General features: G+C 39.3%; 1 protein-coding gene and 1 long non-coding RNA gene across 19 annotated transcripts in view; one reads left to right on the top strand and one right to left on the bottom strand.

Annotated features, from left to right (window-relative positions):
* The window catches only part of LOC108309213, a 61,087-nt gene extending 45,165 nt beyond the window's left edge, over window positions 1–15,922 (bottom strand). Inside the window, exon 1 of one of the 2 annotated variants that reach the window (XR_005201383.1) lies at window positions 15,660–15,922. This is a non-coding gene — a long non-coding RNA (uncharacterized LOC108309213). The remainder of the gene's footprint in view (window positions 1–15,659) is intronic. The other variant, XR_005201382.1, reaches the window with a different exon arrangement.
* Window positions 14,474–23,070, top strand: part of ZEB1 (zinc finger E-box binding homeobox 1) — a 199,542-nt gene continuing 190,945 nt past the window's right edge. For 2 of the 17 annotated variants that reach the window (XM_017535407.2, XM_017535405.2), the window contains exon 1: window positions 15,325–15,437. In XM_017535407.2, the coding sequence (XP_017390896.1) occupies window positions 15,380–15,437 (58 nt within the window). In that variant the 5' untranslated portion in view covers window positions 15,325–15,379. The other 15 variants (XM_017535409.2, XM_037740930.1, XM_017535421.2 and 12 more) reach the window with 10 other exon arrangements.

The raw sequence follows: 23,070 nt of genomic DNA, 5'->3' as shown, positions 1-23,070 counted from the left end.
TGAATGGTTTGCAAATATATCTCCCATTCCATTGGTTGTCTCTTTATTCTGTGGATTGTTTCCTTTGCTTACAGAGCTTTTTCTTTTGATGTAATCCCATTTGTCTATTATGTTTGCTTTTGTTGCCTGTTTTTGTCATCATATCCAAAAACAATCACTGCCCAGACTGATGGCATAGAGCTGTTTCCCAAGGTTTTCTTTGAGTAGTTTCATGGTTTCAGATCTTATGTTTAAGTCTTTAACGCATTTTGAATTGATTTTTTTCATATGATGTGAGATAAAGGTCTAATTTTGTTCTGCAAGTGGGTATCCAGTTTTCCCAGCACTGGAATAACTTTTAAAGGGTATTCTCTTTCTGTTGACATTTCTTTCTGGAGAAATTGTATTACTTGTACTTATATTTACATTCTTTCCAGTTTATTTTTCTTCTTTGGATAGTGTTCCTAGTCCCTTATCTTTTTGTCATAATAATTTTCTTAAATATCTAGTTAATATAAATGGTTTTATTTCCCTCTTTAAGATTCTCGATTGCTACATCATGTGTACATGTGTTTCTGTGCACAGCTAAAACTATCTTTATTCTTATAGAAACCAGTTTTGGGGGTCTGAGACACATGATGTGTCCTAAATTTTTTTTCAATGTGGTGGTAGGGAATTCTTTTCTTTTTTCTCCCTCTCTCATTCTCTTCCTCCTTCCCTTCCTCCCTTCTTCCCTCCCACCCTTCTTTCCTTCCCTTTGCCTAAATTACCTTTTTGGTAGGCTTCCGAGATTTCTTCCTACTCTGCAGTCATTTTTGACTAGAGATAATCTTGTGATACATCTTTTTGAGAAAGGTTACCCTGCTGTTTAAATTTCTTTCTACAACAACTACAATACCTTGTTTTTAAAAAGTTTTCTTTCCTATTTCCCCTATTTCTACCATTTCTTGATTCCTCTATCTAACTAATTTAGAAGGTACATATTGAAGATATAATACCTAGAGAATTCTGAAAATTAATTATATATGTGGTTGGCAATTTATTTCGGCCCAAAAGGAACTACTGTAGTTATTACCTCTTGATTCCATATACATTAACATAAATTTTTTATGTTCCAAAAGAATTTTTTAATATATTTGTGGGTTATGCTACCAGCTATGGAATATTAGCTTTTCTCCCAGCTTAGTTGTCTCCATGAAAAGTATACTCTCAAGAAGAGATACTCTTGATCTTTTCCGTCTCCGTAACTCCAGAGATGTACTGTACTGTCCTAATATACATGGGCAATCTAGATCCATTTTTATTCCAGAGCTACTAAACTCTAATTCAGAATTTAAGTTGTTTTTTGATAGTGGACATCTATCACCTTCTGACTGTTATTTCCCTTTTTTATTTTGCCTAGTCACGGTAAAGATGCTTTTGCTCCAAAAATCAATCTTTTCTTCCTTAGCTCACAGGACTCAGATATACAATATACAAATACCACATGCAGTGGTTCTAAAATGTAATGGCTAATCTTCAGCAGCTTGTTTAACGAGTTACCACTTTTTCAGCCTTTGCACTTCTTTTTGGGTTAGGTTCAGGTTATTAAGTGCTCTGAGACAAACTGTGATCTTCTTCTATATCAATTTCCAATGAGAACCCTTGTCCTACACCAGCCTTAGATGGTATATCCATGGTGTATCTATTTTTAAAATGTTTTTCAGATGTGCTCATCACTATAACAGAAGTTATTCCTTTGGTGTCTATCATAAAAGTGTTTCTAGCGTAAGGCATGGAACAATTGATGATAACACAAATATGGTAGAAATTTGAGGTGGATGGTCAGGGACCAGGGGAATCAAAAAACAATAAAAGACAGACGGGAGGGGTAAAGGGAGGGGAATTAAAGGATCTTTCTGACAAGTGAAATGTCAGAGCAGGAGAAGACGTTTTGTTTTCGCAGAACTGCCCAACTGGAGAAGATGAAGTACAGAAAGAATTATGTCATTTGAAATTTTATATGAGAACATTTATATAAATACTGAACATATAACAAAATATCCACTATTTCTGCTCATATTTTTTCTGAATATTTATACTTTATGCTTTAGAATATTTTCCTGGCAGAGCTCTAAATATGAGTTTATGTTTATTGAGTACAATAGAATTTAACCATGGGATTTATAGTTATGAAGAATAAAGCGCAGATGGGGGGCACAGGGAAAAAAGAACCTTCCTTTCTTCTAGAATCTAAATACAGAAGATGTATAATTCACCATCTTATTGTGGAATGAGGCTTTCATTCTTTTTCTGGAACATGGCAGCAATCATTCTCCAGTTAGATCTAAATGATTGAATTGCGAGGTGAACTGTCTTGGTGTCTAACTCATTTTCCCTCACCTCCAGCATCCTCTTTTCCCAAGATCAAGCAATTTTCTTGTGTAATGAACTGTATCTGCTATCAAGTGGCCTGGAAATTAAGAGATCTGATGTGTCTTCCAAGTCCTTGTTTCCTATTTGGTATCACGATGTCTTTCACTGCTACATCACTGATCTATGTTTTCCAAGACTATACAAAGGAGGAATGCAGAAATGAATGGAAAGGCAGAATAATATTACATGTGGGGGAAAGGCTTCAATTGATTTTGGATTATTCAGGGAATAGTTTTCTAGCTAATGGGTTGCCAAATTCTTTGCATCAGAAGCTTTTGTCTGGTTGATAGCCTTTTGGTCAGTTCTGTAATGACTAGCAGTGGAAAGGGAACAGATACAAGGACATGTTTTAAAGCCAGTACCAACCTCCAAAAGTGGATCTGAGTGGTTATGCCCATGACATACCCAAAGTCTGGAGAAAGTGAGTTCAAGGGAGGACAAAAAAATGTAAGCAAACTAGATAATAAGGAAAAAAACAGCTGTACGTATGACTTCCACAGACACAGGAAAAAAAACCCAGAACTATAATCAATTTGATCAGTTCAAGAGACTAATTATATTTTTTTGATATAGTAAATTTATAAATCTTTATTTTAGCAGAAAATATCTATATACTTTGTTCTACTAGTCATTTCTGTTATTTATAAAGTTTAGGCTAAACATTTGGTGTTTTATATATTCATATGTTACTTTTTGGCATTTACTAAAAATGTCACCAGTTGGCTAATAAAAATGTATGCCAGAATATCTTCCACATTTTTATGACATTATTTTTAAGAAATTAACATAGATATTTATTGGTGTTTACCAAGTAAAAGCATGATATCAAATGGACAGATTTAGGAAATAAGCTACTAAAGAGAAAAGTTACTTATTAATGTCAGTAATTCAATATACAGAAAATAATAAAATTCCAGAACTATTTACAACATTAAAATAGCATAAACTGTTAGTTGTTAGTAATAGCAAAACATGTTGAATAATGTTGGTTCCCCATGTGTATGCTTTACATACTATTCTAATTAGGAATGGCTTTACCTGTAGCTAAAATATGCCTTCTGAAGGTAAAACAACATACTTATCTAAGCCTATATAGCAATAATATAAAACAGTATCAAATCTAGGAATAAAGTAATTTGGATCATTGTAGGCATTTTTTATGATGTGCAGAAACACCTTATAAGGAAACCTAGAAAGAAACATGATTAAATTGACATTTGGCAATTAATAGAACACCTTCGCCAAAGTCTAGGCAGTTAATTTCAGAGACAAAACTGGTTGTAAAACCAAAGCCATTCCTTTCCAAAAGCCTTCATAAATAAAAAGTAACAATTTTTTTGAAACTATTGGTGAATTTAACATAAAAGACCTTAAGTAGGTCTCAAGATACTGAGCTAGCTGGATCACTGGCTTAATCAGTATGGAATTTATTACATATTTACATATGCTTGTGATTAGTCCATTTAAGTGTTTTCATATATATGTATATTATATATATTTCATATATAATAGTCCTAAATATATATTTCCTATATATATAATATTCAATGTTCAATATTTTAGAATATATATATTCATATGTTCAATATGAAGAATTCATATGTTCCAGTGTGAATAAGCTACCAGCTTTGAAAAATTTTGAAACATGATGAGACAAACTCATATGCTTCTAGTGGCAACATACATCAGTACAATCATTTTTAAGAGTAAGCTGATAAAACGTTTAAAACACACAACCATGTTCACTCCCACTGATTCAGCAATTTCAGTTTTGAGAATACTTTCTCAGGAAATGTAAAAAAACCCAACCAAACCAAAACTATATCATAACAATGTTTATTTTCAAAACAAAAAATGAAGTAATTTAAATGTACAACAATGTATAACTGGCTTAGGAAATGACAATACATGAATTTGAGAAACACAGCAGTCAAGTGAAAAAGGACGAATATAAAGGCTATGTACTTATATCAGGAAAATATATGTGATATGTAAGTGAAAACAGCATAATACTAAATTACATGTAGTTCTCCTAAGTGTATGAAAAAAACTAGTTTTATGTAACTATATAAACTGTACATGGGAAAAAAGATTCAATAATGCAGGCTTTATTGAGTAACTCAGTTGGGGGTAGGAAGAGGGATAACTGTTTTGACTCCAGGTGTTGTTTAATGTTATTATGGTGGGCATGTATTTGTCTCCTCAGACCTCAGAATTCTGAGTCCATATCACCTTCATGCACAGCAACAGGCCCTCAGAAAACGAAACAGAAGCAGAGACAGATGCAGATGCAAGAAATGGAGAGGTGCTGCTTGCCTATCTAAAGGTGTTCCAACCTGGCCTACATGTCTACTCTTAGGGTTTTGTTCAAAAACAAAAACTCTTATATCCTTACTATAAATTCCTATCATTTTGCTTGGACCAGTTTGAGTTGGTGGAAACGAGGAAATAAAACGAAGACAGTTTTAACATTTCTATTACATTCTTTAACTTGTTTTATGTCTTTTTTCTTTTTGGAGTGCAGTGGCACAATCTCAGCTCACTGTAACCTCGACCTCCTGTGTTCAAGGGATCCTCCTGCTTCAGCCTGCCAAGCAGCTGGGACAACAGGTATGCACCACCATACTGGCTAATATTATTTTTTGTTGAGACAAGGTCTCACTATGTTGCCGAGGCTGGTCTCAAACTCCTGGACTCAAGCAATCCTGGCTTGGCTTCCCAAAGTGCTGGGATTACAGGCATCGGCCACCATGCCCAGCAACTTGTATTTTTAAAAAGAACTGTGTGGCTGGGCATGGTGGCTCATGACTATAATCTCAGCACTTTGGGAGGCTGAGGTAAGCAGATCATGAGGTCGGGAGTTCGAGGCCAGCCTGGCCAATATGGCAACACCCCATCTCTACTAAAAATACAAAAATTAGCCGGACATGGTACTGTGCGCCTATAGTCCCAGCTACTTGGGGAGCTGAGGCAGAAGAATCGCTTGAACCCAGGAGGTAGAGGTTGCAGTGAGCCAAGATGGATTGCGCCACTGCACTCCAGCTTGGGTGACAGAGCAATACTCTGTCTAAAAAAAAAAGAACAAAAACAAAAACAGAATTGTGTAAGATGGTAAGTATCCTATGCTATCTAACTGCATTACAAATACGGTTAATTTATCCTAAGGTAAAAAGTTTACTTATCTTTTATTGACGCACAATAGACGTGAATAATTTTGAGGAACATGTGATAATTTAATACATTCATATAATTTGTAAAGTTCAAACCAGTGTAGTTGGGATATCCATCACCTTAAGTATCTCTTTTCTTTATGCTAGAACCATTCAAATTGGAAGTTTACTTGTTATATAGATAATTCCTTAAATAATAGAGCTAGTGTAAGCTAACAGTATTTCTACACAACATAATATTTCAGCTAATGTTAGACAAACAGCATGTTAATTTCTATTCTTCTTGCTCTTTAGGTTAGAATCAGTCCAACTATGCCTGAAGTGACGTTTTCAGGGATAAAATGATCTCATCTTTAAGCGTTGAACAGAATGTCACTGTGCAGCAATCTAGTGGATTATGCCCTTACTATCTGACTTTAATCTTTCCTGAGAGTCTGCTTTTGCTGTTTTTGTTACCTTTCATATACTGTTTACCACGTGCCAGATCCTACATAAAATACTTCACATACACTTTCCCATTTGCCCTTCATAAAAATTCTGTGTTGGAGTGTTTTACCAACTGCAGAAACGTTCCCTCTTTTCTACACTTATTGAGTGTACTTCCCATCAGACAATGCTTTCCATATCAGAAATGCAAAGATGAAAAGTTTGGACTAGGAGACAGATGTTAAAAAAAACAGTAAAAGTGACGAATGCCACAGTAGTGATATGTACAAAGTGCCCTGAAGTATGTGAGGGAATTTACTAGCTAAGTGGAGGTGGTTGTCTAATCCCCAAGAATTCTGACACACCTGGAGAAGTGCTGAGATAATCTGAAATCCAGGGAAAGAAAACTCATCTACCTTCTCTGAAATATGTCAGGTAAGATGCAGAATCTGAATGACAGGACATTAGTATTTGTTTGTTAGACTGTAGTAAATAGTGGAAAAATAGTAAGTATTAAAATATACCTTGGGGGCTCCTTTTTATATTAATTCATATATCACATAATTTTGAGGGCCTGCCATGTACTAAGGCAGTATTAGGACCTGGAAAGACCACTATAAAAATATATCACCTGGAACAACTATTAATATTGTAAACATGGGAAATACTAATTTTGCTTTATATTGCTGAACTTTAGCAACAGTATAGCACTACTTGTTACAATAATCTGGGCTGCATGTGGGGGCCCATTCCTGTAATCTCAGCACTTTGGGAGGCCCAAGTGTGAGGATCACTTTAGCCCAGAAGTTCTAGACCAGACTGGGCAACATGGCGAAAACCTGTCTCTACAAAAAACACAAAAAATTAGCCAGGCGTGGTGGCACATGCCTGTAGTCCCAGGTACTTGGGAGGATGAGGTGGGAAGATAGCTCAAGCCTGGGAGGTCAAGGATGCAGTGAGTCATGATTGCACCACTGCACTCCAGCCTGGGCAGTAGAGTAGAATCCTGTCTTAAAAAAAAAAAAAAGGGAGAGCGAGAGAGATCTGCAAATATTACGGTTTATGTGTGCTTAATTTGCAAAGTCACATATTTGTGTTGCTTTTCCTTGCAGAATTATTCCTTTACATGCTTAGTCAAAATAAACATAGGAACAGAAAAATACAAATACCACCTGTTCTCACAAACGACAGCTAAGCATGGAGTACACGTGGACATAAACATGGGAACAACGGGCTCTGCAGGCTACCAGAGGGAGGGAGGGGCGTGGGTTGAAAAACTACCTATTGGGTACTATGCTCACTACCTGGGTGCAATATATCCATATAACAAACCTCCACATGTATCCCTTGTATCTAAAATAACGGTTGAAATTTTAAAAAACATTACCTTGATGCTGTCCTGCCCATTTTTTTCTTTTCTTCACAGAATACTAATTCACATCTTCCATACAGTAGACACTCTTAACTTCAAAGTCCTTCATGGCCTACAGGTGCTTTCAATGTAACATTCCACATCCTTAGCACCTTTGTATGGCTTGGCTCCTGCTTACCAACCTCTGAGGCCTCATTTGGAACTATGAGCCCGTTTTACTCAATGCATTAATGCTATTGGATTTGTACCACAAAGTACCATACTTTCATTTTGAGATTTCTGTATATTCTGTGACTTCTACCTTTAATACTCTTTTCTCCTATTCTTCTGACAACACTATCACTTCTGTAAGAAAGATTTCCTTGACTCTGGGTTTGTCTAGATCTTTCTCTTAGGTACACCATATTTCCTTGACATTTGTGTATCAGCCTTTTTTATGTATGTTTCTCCCATGAAACCTGTAAGGTTCTTGAGGTCGGGGACCATATTAGGCATTTACAGCTCCATACCACATAGAATATGCTCAAGAATATTAGCTGACCTATAATCCCAACACTTTGAGAGGCCAAGGCAGGTGGATCACCTGAGGTCGGGCGTTCGAGACCAGCCAGGCCAATATGGTGAAACCCGTCTCTACCAAAAATACAAAAACTTAGCCGAGCATGGTGGTGCATGCCTGTAATCCCAGCTACTCAGGAGGCTGAGGCAAGAGAATCGCTTGTACCCATAAGACAGAGGATGCAGTGAGCTGAGATCCTGCCACTGCACTCCAGCCTGGGTGACAGAGGGAAATTCTGTCTCAAAAAAAAAAAAAGAATATTAGTTGAATAAATGAACCAATGAACAATTAAAATGTCTACATAGCACAATGCTAAATGCTATATACAGACTAATGACCAATCAGTATAATGCTATAAATCTGCAAATTAAAGATGAACAAATAAAACATATTTATCAATTATGAAATGTAAAATTTGCATACTGTGATAGGCGAAATAGTGGTTCCCAACAATGTCCATGTCCTAATCCCCCAAACCTGTGAATAAGTTAGGTTATATGGCAAAGGGGAATTAGCATTGTAGATGGAATTAAGCTTGTGAATCAGCTGACATTTAAATGAAGTGATATTTTGAATTATCTGCGTGGCCCTAGTTTAGTCACTAAGGCCCTGCTACCTGGAAGAGGTAGACACAATAGAGAAATCAATGAGCTGACGAGATGCAAAGGACTCTGTTGGATGTTGCTGACTTTGAGGACCGAGGCAGAGGCTCAAAACCAAGGAATGTGAGCAGCATCTAGAAGCTGAAGCAGGCCAGGAAATGGTCTCCCCTAGGCCCTTCTAAAGAAACTCAATTCTGCCAAAACTTTAAGCCTTGTGAATCCTGCTTTGGATTTCTCACTTCCAAAACTGTAAGATAATGAATTTACTTTTCTTTTATTAAAACAAATTTTTTTTTGGAGACAGGATCTCTGTTGCCCAGGCTGGAACGCAGTGGTGCAAACATGGCTCACTGCAGCCTCCACCTTCTGGTCTCAAGCCATTCTCACACCTCAGCTTCCCAGGTAGCTGGAATTACAGGTATGCACCACCGTGCCCCGCTAATTTTTGCATCTTTTGTAGAGATGAGGTTTCGCCATATTGCCCAGGCTGGTCTTGAACTATTGAGCTCAAGTGATCCGCCAGCCTCGGTCTCCCAAAGTGCTGGGACTAAAGGTGTGACCCACTTAGCCTGGCCGATTTATGTTGTTTTAATTGACTAAGTTTGTGGTAATTTTCAGCAGCAGCAATAGGAAACAAATATACATCCCCACGTGAAACAGGATTAACTATGGCTGCCTACAACAGAAAACCTAAGAGAATGGCAGCTGAAGCGAGATGTATGTTTCTTTCTTTCTCTCTAAGAGAAAGAGAAATATGGAGGAGGAAGTCCAGGGCTGGTAATGGTATCCCACAGTGTAAAGGAATCAGGATCCTTAAGTCATTTTGTTCTGCATAACTTAAGGAGCTCTGCCCAACTTAAGAAAATCCAGCAGGATTTTAATCCATAGGAAGAAGGGAAAGGATCGTGAAGCATCTCTTTCTGAAGATCTTCATCAATGTTACGCACACGACTTACATCTCTTTGACTAGAACTATGTAGCATAGTAAGACCTAGGTACATACAAGAAGAGAAGAAACAGAAGCATTACTTCTTCTTTATTTTTTCCTAAAGGCAGGTCTCACTCTGTTGCCCTGGCTGAAGTGCAGTTGTGTGATCCGAGTTAACTTGAGCTTTGAACTCCCGGGCACAAGTGATTCTCCTGCCTCAGCTTCTTTAGTGGCTGGGACTGTCGGTGTGCATTATGATGCCTGGCTAATTTTTTAAATTTTTTTTGTAGAGAGTAGACCTTGCTATTGTTGCCTAGGCTGGGCTCAAACACCTGGCCTCAAGCAATCCTCTTGCCTTGGCTTTCCCAAAGCACTGGGATTATAGGCATGAACAACCACACCCAGCTAAGAGTCATTATTTCAAGTGGTCATGTGATAAGAATGGACAGTTCTATCATTTAAAAACAAGAAGGACCATATTAAAGACAATTAGCTGTATCTTATTATTGTGGTATCGTGATTTTTCTACCATTGTTTTAAGTATGTAAAAGTTGTCTCACCTAGATTGTAGACCAATTAAGGTAGGGGCCATTATTCTACAAACAGGTTATTGAATAATTACTATGTGATAGTATTTGCCAGGTTTTGCAAGTACATACATTAGGACATGAGTATACACTTGTTCAACAAATAACATAAGGCATTTTACATCACATTCAAACATTAGTATTTTAAGGAATGGAAATAGCAGAATTATTGGTTGATAAGAAATAAAGTTAAAATGCTTTACTTCTATATGCATATTACTCAGGGTCCTGGCAAATAGCAGATGGCACATTCAAAGGATACACTGAGGACAGTTTAATGAAGAGACTATTTACAGAGGTGTGGACGGGTTTTAAGAGAAGGAACGATGAAGCATTCAACCATTACAACCCTGGGTCTGAAGACACAAAGAGAAGAAGCAGTTTCTGAAACTTGGCAAGACCTGTGGCCATGGGATGAGGGCATCAGACAGGAGCCAGGGACCTCAGGTAGAGGAATGAAGCTAGAGCCACAGCCAGGCAGCAGGGAATGGAATAAATATCCTGACCTCTCTCTCCTTCCTCTGATCATTTGCCAAAACCTCCAAATTGGCTGAAACCAAATAGAAACCAGAGAGCAAAGAAGCCTGGGTGATGTGACTTCAACCGAAGTCAGCCTCGCAGAGCATGGAAAGGCAGAGATGTACTTTGAAGGACAAAGTATAACAGGGATAATATGAAAAAGCAAAGCATTTCACAGAGTGGGAACGATTCAAAAAATTTTAAACAAAAAGAGAAAGGGAAATGATCCAAACAGAGCTGGGGCAAAGAAAGATAGAGGAAGAGAATGATTACAAAGTAAAACAGTGAGGAGGGGCAAAATGTCTGATCTATTTATGTAAGTAGGATAAAGACAGCAAGCAAAGAAATAGAGGCATAAGGTCTGAAGAGAATGAGTAGGGTCTGACCAGGGATCTTAAAGTTGTGGATATAATTCCACACAGGGTATTTATCACCAATTTTCTCATGTAAGTTTAATACAATGGTAGAACATCTAAAACCTGTTACTGACTGCAAACATTTTAAAGGCATGTACACCAAGGACTGAACAGAGGCGACAACTGTAACTGAGGATCTGCAATTTACAGAACGCCAGCACTGTAGGTCAAAGATACAGCCACACTCTGTAACAGAATCAATCAGCTGCTAAAAGATGACAGAGAAAAGAAATACACGGAGACAAAAAACAATGGTAGAAACCAGGTATCAGACCCCTGATATCACGGTAAATACTTAAAATTCACTTAAATCAAAAATATGTGTGTTGCTTTTTCTCAAGTTACCCACATATAGTTCTAAGTGTAGAAAAAAATAAAATGTTATTCATATTCATAAGGAATATTAGTAATAGAAACTACAATGTAACTTCTATGGAGGCAGCCTTTGAAAGAAATCCTTTTTAATCATTGTGACTCCATGGAAAATACTAGTTTTACTTTTCGGATGTTCACTGACATCCTGCAAATAGCTTTCTCCATATATTTCTATCTATCTCTGTATTATACATGTTCCTGAAAAATTGCCCCCTAAATAAGAAACTTCATGTGTTAACACTTCATTTACTTATATTAAAAATAGGAGCCTCATTCCCCAGAGGAGGAGCCATTTTGTGGTAAACTATGTGACAAAACCACATGGAAGTATGGAGAAAACATTTGTCCCTGTGATACTTCTCGGGAGGCTATATTCAAAGGGCTGGCATGGGTCCTGTGGCCAACTGTTGGTTCTGCATCACCCTGCAGTCATGTTTCCTTCCTGACTCAGTGATTGCAGAATTTGGTGAGACTGCAACCGTGAAATAACCATTGCCCTCCTTTGTCCCACAGTGAACCACAAATCCAGAATTACTGCAGGTCATGAGCCACGGTCAGAGCCAAGGACCGAGTAGCAGCTTTATGAGACCTCTAGATTCTGTACTTTGAGGGATAACATGTATCACATTTCTTTTTACTTCAAAACTCTAAGGTTAAAATTAGATATTGAATTCAAGAGTGATATTTACACGCTATCCCTCCATGATTAACCAACTTTAGATTTTGATGAAGACTAGAGAATCATACATTGCACTTCTCAATGTGTTTTGGAAGAGACCTATGTGGGAATGATATGCTTCATGTGGAACACCATGAAATCTCTACATTTTAAACTTAAGATAATTTTATGTCAAATTTTATCCTAATTTATACATGAATCATATGTGAAAATCAAATAGCAGGTGCAAAGGGTTTATGAAAAATTTATAGAAAAAACTGAGTATTGAAAATATTCTACCCATTTACATTTTTCCCCAATTTTGGAAAAGTTAGTACAGCAATTCATTTTTAGAATCTCTTCCCTTCAGCATATATAATCCCAGTGCTCAGTAGAAGCACAGTGTTAACATTTCATTGACATATTAAAAATAAACATATATATTGAATGTATGGTGTATGACAGCACTACAATTACTAAAACCAAGAATGTGGGATACATGTTAAACTCATATATTAGTATCCCCTACCCTGTTTGAGTTGAATAAACCCAAACTTTAATAAACTTCTTTTATAAACTGATTCTAAAGATTTTCCCCCATTCTTTAGTTATATTTAAGAGATAAGCAACCGTCACACATGCATTATGTTCAAAGCAGAAATGTATTCTGAGATTTACTATTGTCTGTTTTCTTTCCAGTCTAGATATCAATATTTTCAAGAAAATTACAGTAAATAAAGTATGATAATTAAACATTTAATTCATAACATACTTATCAGAAGCTTTTACAAAATGGAAATTTTATGTTAGAAGATTTGGGCTACCAATAATATTCACTGTGCACATTTTAAAAAATCAGGTGAACAGAGTTAATTGTTCAGGGAAAATGATTATGGAGAAACTAAAATCAAGAGGAATTTTAGTCTGGATATAAATGACAGTAATCACTTTCACATCCATGACTTTAGCTGTTCCTAAGGATTAACGGGAGGGATGAAGGCAGATTATGGATTTTACTGCCAAGAACAGATTCAGAAAAGGGCAACAACATTAATTTATTTAGGGAATGTTTATTAAGCATCTACTATTGGCCATGTACTCCACTAGGTGTTGAGGACATAGAAACATGGAAAAATTTGCCTGAAAAGGTACTTGTCCACAGTCTGGCCCTAACTAAAAAACCAGAAACCATTAAAGGAAGAAAGAAAATGACTTCTCAATTTGTCTCTTTGCTTCCCCTCTTTATGATTATGAGGTAAGGATGAACACTGAATGAAGCTTGGGAAGGAGGTATAGGCCAGAAAGAGAACACAATAAAATGCTATTCGCAGTACTTCCTAAGTTTAAGAGTAGGCATATGTGTGCTGGAGTTGGAAAGTATTTTTTTTTTCCTTTCTGGTCAGAAGTTAGGGTAGCTGAAAAAACGTTGGTGGGGTGGGGGCAATTCCATAGTCTATCACCTGATTCGGTAGGTGATGGAAGAAGACCGTACAACTCTTAAAAGGGGAGGAAGAATTCACACGTAACCAAGCAAAGCAAGGACACTGTGTTGACACGCACAAATTTCAGTTAACATGGTTATTGAGGAAAGCAAATACCGCCTGTACTTGAAATTGCCATTAAGAATAATGATTCTAGTTTTGGCACTGAGGATAAGTGCAGATATATAGACATAATGTATAGCAAAGAATATTTACAGTTACATTTCATGGACCAATAAATAATGCATTTACTTCTCAAAATGTCCAAGAAAATGTGGGAGAGAAAATGTTCATCTATATTCAAGATTAAACTTTCTAACTTTAAATCACCAGACTTCAGCTGTAAATTTATTTCAGTTGAAAGGTTTGAAGACATTATTAATGAATATCCTAAAATTCCGGAAGGTGGTTAAAAGATAATTTTAACCTAATAAAAAAATCCTGCCACATAGGTAGCAAAAATTATAAGCATAAATTTATTGAGCGCCTACTATGTGTCAGACAGTGAGCTAGGTGATTTACCAGTTATTTCCAATACTCTGGTCACTTTTCCGTTTTCTCAATTTCTCTATTAATAAACTCCTACATTGTTAATTTATAACTATATTACTTGAAATACAAATCAGCTCATTTATCCCATAAAGGTGGTCCCAAAGGCGTTTCCTTGTTCGAAGGAGGTGGGAAGCAGGAAGAGAAACATAAATCTACATTCTACTGAATACTGAAGACGACTTTCTTGATATTTGTGGTATTATCTGTATGGTCTTTCAGAAATCCCCAAACTTACACCAAGGACTTAAGATAAAATCAGCAATCTATCAGGCTCAGAGACCACATCTGTCAGCTGTTGTTTCTTGCCTGAAACATCATCCTGAAGGGCGACGGCCCCTCATTTAGGAAGCAAATCATGGCCCGTGAATACCTTGGCTCTGAGTCCTGCCACCCAGTAACCCAGGGGTATACACGAGGAGGCGGGAGGGGAGGGAGGGGAGCGAGGGCCGGGTGGGGGAGGCCGAGCTGACAGCAGGTGAGAGCCGGGTGCGGATGGGGAAGTGAGACAGGCACCGTGTGGGTATTACTCATTCCGCTCTGCTAACCAGGCTGCTGGCAAGCGGAACTTCTCGCCTCTCTTTCAGTCCAGCTGAACTTCAATCTCATTGAAGTCAATTCCCATCCCCGTTCGCTCGCAGGGAAACCGTGCGTCCCTAAGGGAAGGGAGTCCAGGCTGCCGTGGGTCAGGTAGCCTGTCTCCGGGCGCCGCGCGGGTCTTCGCCGTCCCCAAACCTGCCCTTCCCCTCATCAAGGGAAGTCCCCGGGGAGTCCAGACCATGTTCCCTTTCCCTGGCCCCGGGGTGAGCGGAGCAGACACGCGAGGCGTGGGACTGATGGCAGCCCTGCCTCCAGGAAGCAGGCAGGCGGGGACCTCGGGGCGCTCAAAGGGGCAGCTCCAAGGGCACAGGGTCCACGGGAAAAGCAGCCAGATCCCTCCCTGCCCCGGGCAGCGGGTGTGGTCAGCGTGGAGGCAGGACGCTGCCGAGCCTCCAACTTTACCTTTCCAACTGCGACAGCTCGTGGCCGTTCAGACCACGTCCCCACGGTTTCCCAACACCCGCCTCTCCCTCGCCCCACCACACCTGAGGAAAACTTTTCCCTCGCCCCGCAATTCAAACTCAGCAGTGCCCACGGTTGCCGCAAACCGCCCGGTCCTTAGCAACAAGGTTCCGGCCGTAGAGCGAGCGCCTCTAGGTGTAAGGAAGGTGATGTCGTAAAGCCGCGAGTGTCGTAAACCAGGTGCGGTGGGGAGGGGGGAGGGGTGGAGGCGGAGGGGTGGGGGGGAAGGGGGAGGGAGGGGGAGGAGGTGACTCGAGCATTTAGACACAAGCGAGAGGATCATGGCGGATGGCCCCAGGTGTAAGCGCAGAAAGCAGGCGAACCCGCGGCGCAATAACGGTAAGTGGCGGAGGGGACCGGGGAGCGGCGGAGTCAGGGGGAGCCGGGTAGCCGGGGCGCCCCCGGGGGTGAGGGGGGCGAGCCGGGCTGGGGGCGGCCGGGGCAGGGACGGCAAAGTGGAGTGGGAAAGTAGAAAGTAGTGCTCTCTGCCCCCCTCCGCTGCCGCCGCTGCCGGAGCCGCGCCGCGGCCGCTCGCTCTCCCTGAACCGTTATGTCTCTTACCTGGTCTCTCTCCGCCTAGCGGCTCCCGCCGCCCCTGCCGCCTCCCTGGACCGTTAGCCGCCGCCGCCGCCGCCGCATCCCCGGCGCAGGGCGGGCGGCCGGGACGCGCCGGCCACTTTTCTGGTCCCGGGTGGAGCGGCTGTTGCTTCTTTCCTCACTTTTCCCCACTCTTGTGCCCTTCGGCGCCTCCCTCTCCTCCTCCTCCCGGCCCCCTCAGCGGGATTCTCCCTCAGCGCCCAGGCCCCCTGGAGCCGCGGAACAAACTTGTGCCCGGCGCTGACCGTGCAAAGTGGCTTCCGCGCGCCGCGGCCCCGGCCGGCGCCGTCGCTCGGGCCCCGCCACTCGGGCCGGGCTGTGAGCGCGGCGGGCGGGCGGCGGCGGCGGCAGCGGGACGGGGCGGCCACGGGCTGCGTGGGGTCTGTGCGCGCGTGTGCGCGGGCGCCGGCGGTGCGCGCCGCGGGCTGACGGGGCTCGGCCGGCGGCGGTAAAGTTGGGACCGGCGGGCCGGGCGCGCTCGCGGAACGGGGATTAGGGGCGCGGGGGCGCGGGTCCCTAAGCGCCCCTCCTCCACGGAGCCTCCCGCAGCCCGGCCCAGAGCCCCAGCTTGGGGGCTCCGCGGCGACCCCCGCGAGTGGGGTACACGTTTGGCGGGGCGGCGCGGGGACAGGGCAGGCAGTGCAGCCAGTTAACGCCGACAGGAGCTGCGCGGATGGCGGCGAGCTGGGCGGCGGGTGTGTTTGCGGAGTTGTTACCTGGGCTTAGGGACGGGGAAGCACCACAGACGGATCCCCTCCCCGGGCAGACGCGGTCTCCGCGCCGGGATGGGCCGGTGTGCGTGCGCCTCGCGCTTTTCTCTTTCGGTTTTTGGGGAAGTTGTTACCTGGGCCGGACGCACGGAGCGCTGAAGCCGGATAATGGGGCTTGGATGGCGCTCTGGGTCTCGGGTGGAAGGAGGGTGGGGGAGGGGGCGGACGGACCGACGGACGCGCGGGGCTGCTGCTGGCGCCGCAGCTGCGGTGTTTATTGATTTGTGCTGCTGTGCCAGGGGAAACACACCCCTCTGCCTGGCGTGAGAGTTAAAAAAAAAAAAAAAAAAAAAAAAGCGAGGGAGCGAGAGACAGCCCGAGGGATCGAGACCCGAACATGTGGTGGTGGTTGCACAGTCGCCTTTTCCAGTTTGGAGAGACGCTGTAAGTTGATTGTATTCCTGTTTATCTGGGGGCGATGCTGTGCTTTCTCTCCCTCTCGTGCAGCAGCGAAATGTCTGCTGATTGTTATTGTCTGGACAGTTCCTGTGGCGAGAGGGGCGAGACTTGTCCGCCCGGGGGCGGCGGGAGCTCCGGGAGAGCAGCCCCCGCCCGCGCCGCCCCGGTACCTGTTTGTATAATAATGGGCGGCAAACGGCCCTGCAGCCGGCCGCAGCCCAGGCTATATAAGGAATTACACGTACATTTCGGACCGAGGGGATTGCTTTGGTTCCTGCGTTCTTTTTAAAACGACTTTTAAGAGAGGGGGAATAAATGCGTCTATAATGGGACCGCTGCAGCGTTGAGAAAACGAGGAAATAACATGTTTAGGAGAAAACTCTCTCGTGCTCCCCCCTCCCGTCCCCCTATCCCCCCCCCCACGACTGGGCTCCCTTTCTCCCTCCCCTCTGGGATGCGAAACGCGAGGTTTTGTAACCTTTCCTGGCAATTTTAGATTTTGTGTGGGATTTCCTGTCTAGAAGCAGATACGAAGATTTTTAAGCTGTTTCAAGATGTTTCCTTCCAATCCGTAAACATATTTTTAATATATTCGTGCCGACATTAAAATCACTGCTTTTATGAGTGATTTTAATTATTCATATAAACACTTGCATTTTAAAGACGTCTATTGATTGTGATCGAAAGGTATTTTGGTATCCTCATTGTGGAGAGATGAGTTATTATAACGAGTGGAGCATAGGCTATTGCAATTTTAATTTCCTGTTTTAGCGTCAAATAGTGTGTGTTCTATATTGAGCTGTTGCCGCTGTTGCTGATGTGGCTTTATGAAAGGTAAGTTGGTTCGGAAAGGGCCGTTCGCTTTTTACCTTATTTAAAATGTTGATCGCCAGAGAAAGGGGCTTTTCTTGTTGCTGACGACATGTGTGTGACATGTGAGTCTGAACCACCCAGTGTCTGTGCAGCTGCTGTAAACATGTTTACCTGAACAGGAAAGAATGGATTTTTCTCCTTAAGATCCTGTGGTATGAATATTACGCTCGTAAGGCATATCAACAGATGACTTAAGGGGGGAAAAGCGATCCTGAAAGGTACTTGAAATCAACAGGAAAGAGAGGTTCTTGATCGCTGCAGCAAATGGCAACTTGTGCAGGTAGAAAAAAGATGGTGTTTAGTTTTCTCCTGCATGTATGTCAGCCCCCTCCTGTCTGCTGCTTTCGTTCTCAAGGGAGGGATTTATTTACCACGCTTGCTGTCAGTGTTTTTCCTTTGTGTTTAATATTACAAAAACAGATTTTCGGCTGTTTAGCACAAAACGTCTTGTCTGCAGTATGCATTACTCTCAGAAAACAAAAGGTGTTTAAGATAGCACTGTACTACTACAGGTATCTTCCATTTTCATCACTTTTGGCTCTGTCCTTGTATTTCTTTTTGTTCTCAAATGTATTTCATCCATTGCTGGTGATTATAGCCATGCTATTTGATTTAGCCTTATATTTGTAAATTAAAAATGAAGTTATATTCCATTGTGTTGTGAAGCCTCGGTATATCTGCTGGTTAATATTTCTTAGCAATGCAGTCATATTTAAGTTGCAGATGTTTATTGGAAAGAATTACCTGGCAAAATGTTAACTCTTAAATCTTTTTAATGAAGGAATGATGTATACAGTGGAAGATTGTCATAGAGATAGTTTATGTTGTTATATATATGTATATATTCATTTTGAAATAAGATATGTGGATTTTGCTGCTTTAAAACCTTTTAATTTCCTTTCTGGAATATGTCTGAAGGTAGGATATCAAAGGGAGTATCAGGTCGTGCAACTGACAGGGGTAAACCAATTGAGTAAGGTTTGGCCAAAGCAACAAACCTTGTGTGATAACTTTGTGATAATGATGTTAGTCATCTATAAAGGAGTGACAATTTCATGAATTAGTTTTTACCATCTATAATGTAATGCTTTGTTATATTTCTAAAAATCTGTCTTTTCTCTTTTTCTGCTTCTTCTGTGTGGTTTTCTTTTTGTTCTTTCTTTTCTTTTTAGAGATGTACTCTAGCTACTGATGACCACACGCTGATTAATTCTCTTTAGATGGAATAGCAGGTCCATATCCTTCTGTCATCAGCACCATTTCCCCTTGCTGTCATTGGAAACCACCAGTAGAGGATGCTAACAAAAATGATTATTGGTGTAGTAGTATCATAAGTTTCTACTGTGCTGATTGGGACTTTAAGTATAATTCTAAGTCTTACTGTTACTTAAAACTAGCCTTGGTTAAATTAGGCATAAGCATTTTCTAGTTTGTTCAAACTAGAAAGAAGCAGGAATGTTTTAACTTAAATAATTTTATAAATTTAAGTTATTTAAATCTCTAATTGAGATTGCTATTCTTGTTTTAGAGCAATTGTATACTCCTTATACTCCTTATTAAAAAGGTTTATGTTCTTAAGTTTGAAGAAGAATGTGTAATAATTGACCCGTATTTATTTTGCATATTTGGAATACTTTTTAATTTTCTTTAAAAAATTCATAGTAAGATCCCTTAAAATATGTATTTTAAATGTTAAATACATCTAAAATGGTAAAAGGTTAAGAGTAGTAAGGAAAATTACAATTAATTGATTGATAATACTGTATAATTATTTTTAATATGTCTTATGTAGACCTAGACTATGGATGGTTTGGCAGAGAGCTGCTAAAGGAGGTGGTAACTAGCAGTCACTCAGATGTCAGCGATTTTTAGATTTTATCTTTTCTTTCCCCTTCAAGTCTTTTCCTACTGGTGGCCTTCCCCCACCTCTTTAGTTAAGAATCAGTTAGTGCATACATTAGTGCATATATTCAATTTGCCAATTGTAAATTAAGGAATATGACTTTGCTTTGAGATCTTAAATGTGGTAAAAACATCTTTGTTCATTGCTGTATGCTCGTATTAAAATAATTTATTTCAACAAACTATATAAATAAAAATACCTTTGCATATAAATAATTTTATGAGACGGTGTATTTAGTTATGTCTTTTCATTTTGTGTCCATATAGTTATATTAATGTATCTGTACATTTTAAGCCTTTCATTAGGTATAACGTTAGAAGTATTTATTTCCTTAATTATTTTTAGTGGTGTTTCTGTAAATGCGTCAATATCAGTACCATAATAGGATAGCCAGACTCCTTATCTTGAATTAAGTAGGTATTGAATTACCAGGAAACCCTGTGTTAATTTCTTATTTTACGATGTCTTGGTTCTTCACATGTGTGTATGTGTGTGTGTTTGTGTGTGTGTGTAAATAGTTTTTCATTTTCTGACAGGTATTTCTTTAATTTAGTATTCTAAATCCTCAGGGCTCAGTAGTGAATAGGTGTGTTTCACTTACATGTTTATGAACTGAGAAACTGTCCCACAAAGTCATGAGATACATTGTAGCATGGGGGAAAACTTAAAGTATCTTATAAATTGAAAGTATTAATCATTTATTAAGATGACCCTAATATTAAAAAGCATGTGAAATATTTGTTTAGCACTGTTTTCTTCCTTCCTCTAGTCTCTTGTATTTTTAAAATGGCATACATACTCTTCTATGTAGTAGCTGTGGAAACGTGCTAAGAAACTTGAGAATATTTTTTAAATAACAGCATAATAATTTCTCATAGTTTTGTTTTTATTTTGCTTTTTCCCTTTTTGGATTTACTTGTATAAGTCACTTTTAAGCATGTGGTTAGAGCCAGATGTAAACACAGATGCAATATCATGTGGAATTATATTGTTAGCTACTCAACTATCTGTATTGAATTGCAGTGGAGGAGGAGAAAAATCATACAGATGTTGGAAGAAGATATGCATTAAGGTGCAAGAGTATGATGAGAGATTAGAAAACTTGAAGCTGTAGAAATAGTCTTTAAGATTGAAAACGGTTTTTTATTCTCTTCAGTATGATCATTGACTTATGTGGAAATGCATGCTCTTTATTTCTAAATGAGATGTAAGCTAAAATAAAAGTGCATTGTTGAAAGAAAACTCAAAAAATTTTAAATGAGAAAAGTGTCCTGATCAGGAAATAAGATAAAATGATTTTTAAAATACTTTTTTAAAAGGTCAGATGTTGTATATATTACTGGCTAAATAATCATTAGGTATAAACTAAAAGTAGAAAATAAATGGAAATATATGTAGTAGAGAAAGTTTTACAGCAACCCTAGTTAAAATTAAATTTGATCTATTATGTAGGCATTGCCATAGAAACTAATCATTATTTTGGATGGGGCATTGTTTTGAGGATTGTATCACTAAAGGACGCATCTTTAGGACATCAGTTTTACTAAATAAAAATTTCAGTATGTTATGAGAATGTCTGAATTTTGGCCTTGATGGAGGTGGGTTACACTGTTTTTTAACCTGAAACTGGGTTGCTTGAAATGTTGGCAATATAGTACTTAAGTAGCAAAATGTTCTCTAAGAGAAAACAACTTAATTTTTAGAACTTCATTAATTTTGTTAAAGCATATTTTGTAGTATATAATATGGGTGTAGATAAATGGAAAGATTATGAAAGGAAGAGCAAAACGTTGAATTCAAGTGTCTACTTGTATTATAGCTATGAAACTTTAAGGTCTTATTTCTTTCATTCTCTAAGAAGTTACTTTTCTCTATTTATTCAAACAGATCCCTGTTATTTAATACATGTTCCCCCTATACATAGGGATTGCATTTATCTGTCCATACACACATTTCTCCTCCTACTCAACATTATGTATTTATTGAGACTTGGTACATAGAGGTTGAGGTATGAACTATGGCTGTTTGTAGAAAATCTTATAGTATGACAACGTGGGAAAACCTTCATCTCCTTCACAGTAGCAACTACATCTGTGCTGAAATTATTCATAACAGATGTTTTGTGATCTCTTAATTCCCTTCCCCCCATTCAGATTTAAAATTAAATGTGAATGGAAAATAAATTTATAAATTATGTTAATTTCCTTTTATTGTTTTAGTCTATATTGAAAGTCCTCTGTTTTCTGTTTTAAAATATTCTAATTTTAAACATTTGAAATATTTTAAGTATTCTGATTTCAGTTTTCTTTTAATAAAACTTAACACCATTATTTATATATCCGTTACTATTCATGGTCACCACCTAAAATATATTCTTATTTCCTTTATCCTTTAGGTCTTTATATTTGTTGAATCCACAATTCTAGCAGAGTGTTTGGTTTTGGGTGGTTTTTTTTTTTTTTTTTTGTTTTTGTTTTTTCTTTTTTAAGTAGATAGTGCTGAGTGTAACTAGTTTGCTGATGAAAAGAACTCATTTTCTTGGAATCATACATTTTTAATATGGAAGATCATCTTTTCCAAAATAACTTTTTATCTGAAAACTGATACATATAAGCTGAAACTTAGGGTCTTTAAGTAGAAACCCTAGAAGAGACTTTAATGTGTGTTTTCAGAAGTGGTAAAGCCAGGCAGATACAGCGACATACGGAAGAGCATATAGTGAAATCCTTCAAAAAGTAGATTGTCTGAACCTGGGCTCTGGTTAACCTTGCTCTGCTTTAAATACTTGAAAAGGCTGTCAAAAATCACTGTATCTCTTTAATGTTTTCTCCTTTCTGCCCTAAAACTAAGTTACCATTCACTCCTATTGCTACATCATTTTTCTGAATCTCTTGATACTGTTGGATTTTGCTTTATTTGGGAGGGAGAAAGTAAAGGAAGGAGGAACTGGAGTATACAGAAAATTTTATATTAATAAATATTCATTAAGAAAATTGGAATAATTTTAGACTGGAGAGATTTGGGAGAATCATCCAAAGCCATTTTACAGTAAAGTAAACAAAGAGCTACAATGACTTTGCTAAGTTTGCATCACTAGTTAGCTTGGACTGGGTCACAGCTTTTTGGGTTCCTAGTTCAGTATTCTTTCTATTAGGTCATTTGAACATATTTATCTAAGATGGTAACAAGCAAGAACTAGATACCATGAATTTTCAAATTTGTCATAGTTAAAACCAAAATGTGTAGAATGCTTCATCATCTCAGAAAATAAGGGGAGTTCTAATACATATGCATACGTCTATCAAATTTAGTAGCTAATGTAGTTATATTACTTAAAATATTTCAGATGCAGAGCATTAGTATTATTTAGAGGCATTCTGTCATTTGGATTATATTTTTAGTCATCATTCCCAGTTTCAGTTCCCATCCT

Source organism: Cebus imitator, unplaced genomic scaffold, assembly GCF_001604975.1.
Source record: "Cebus imitator isolate Cc_AM_T3 unplaced genomic scaffold, Cebus_imitator-1.0 Scaffold92, whole genome shotgun sequence".
Classification (NCBI taxonomy): domain Eukaryota; kingdom Metazoa; phylum Chordata; class Mammalia; order Primates; family Cebidae; genus Cebus; species Cebus imitator.
Note: the sequence above shows the minus strand (reverse complement) of the source record. Positions and strands in the feature narration are given on the sequence as shown.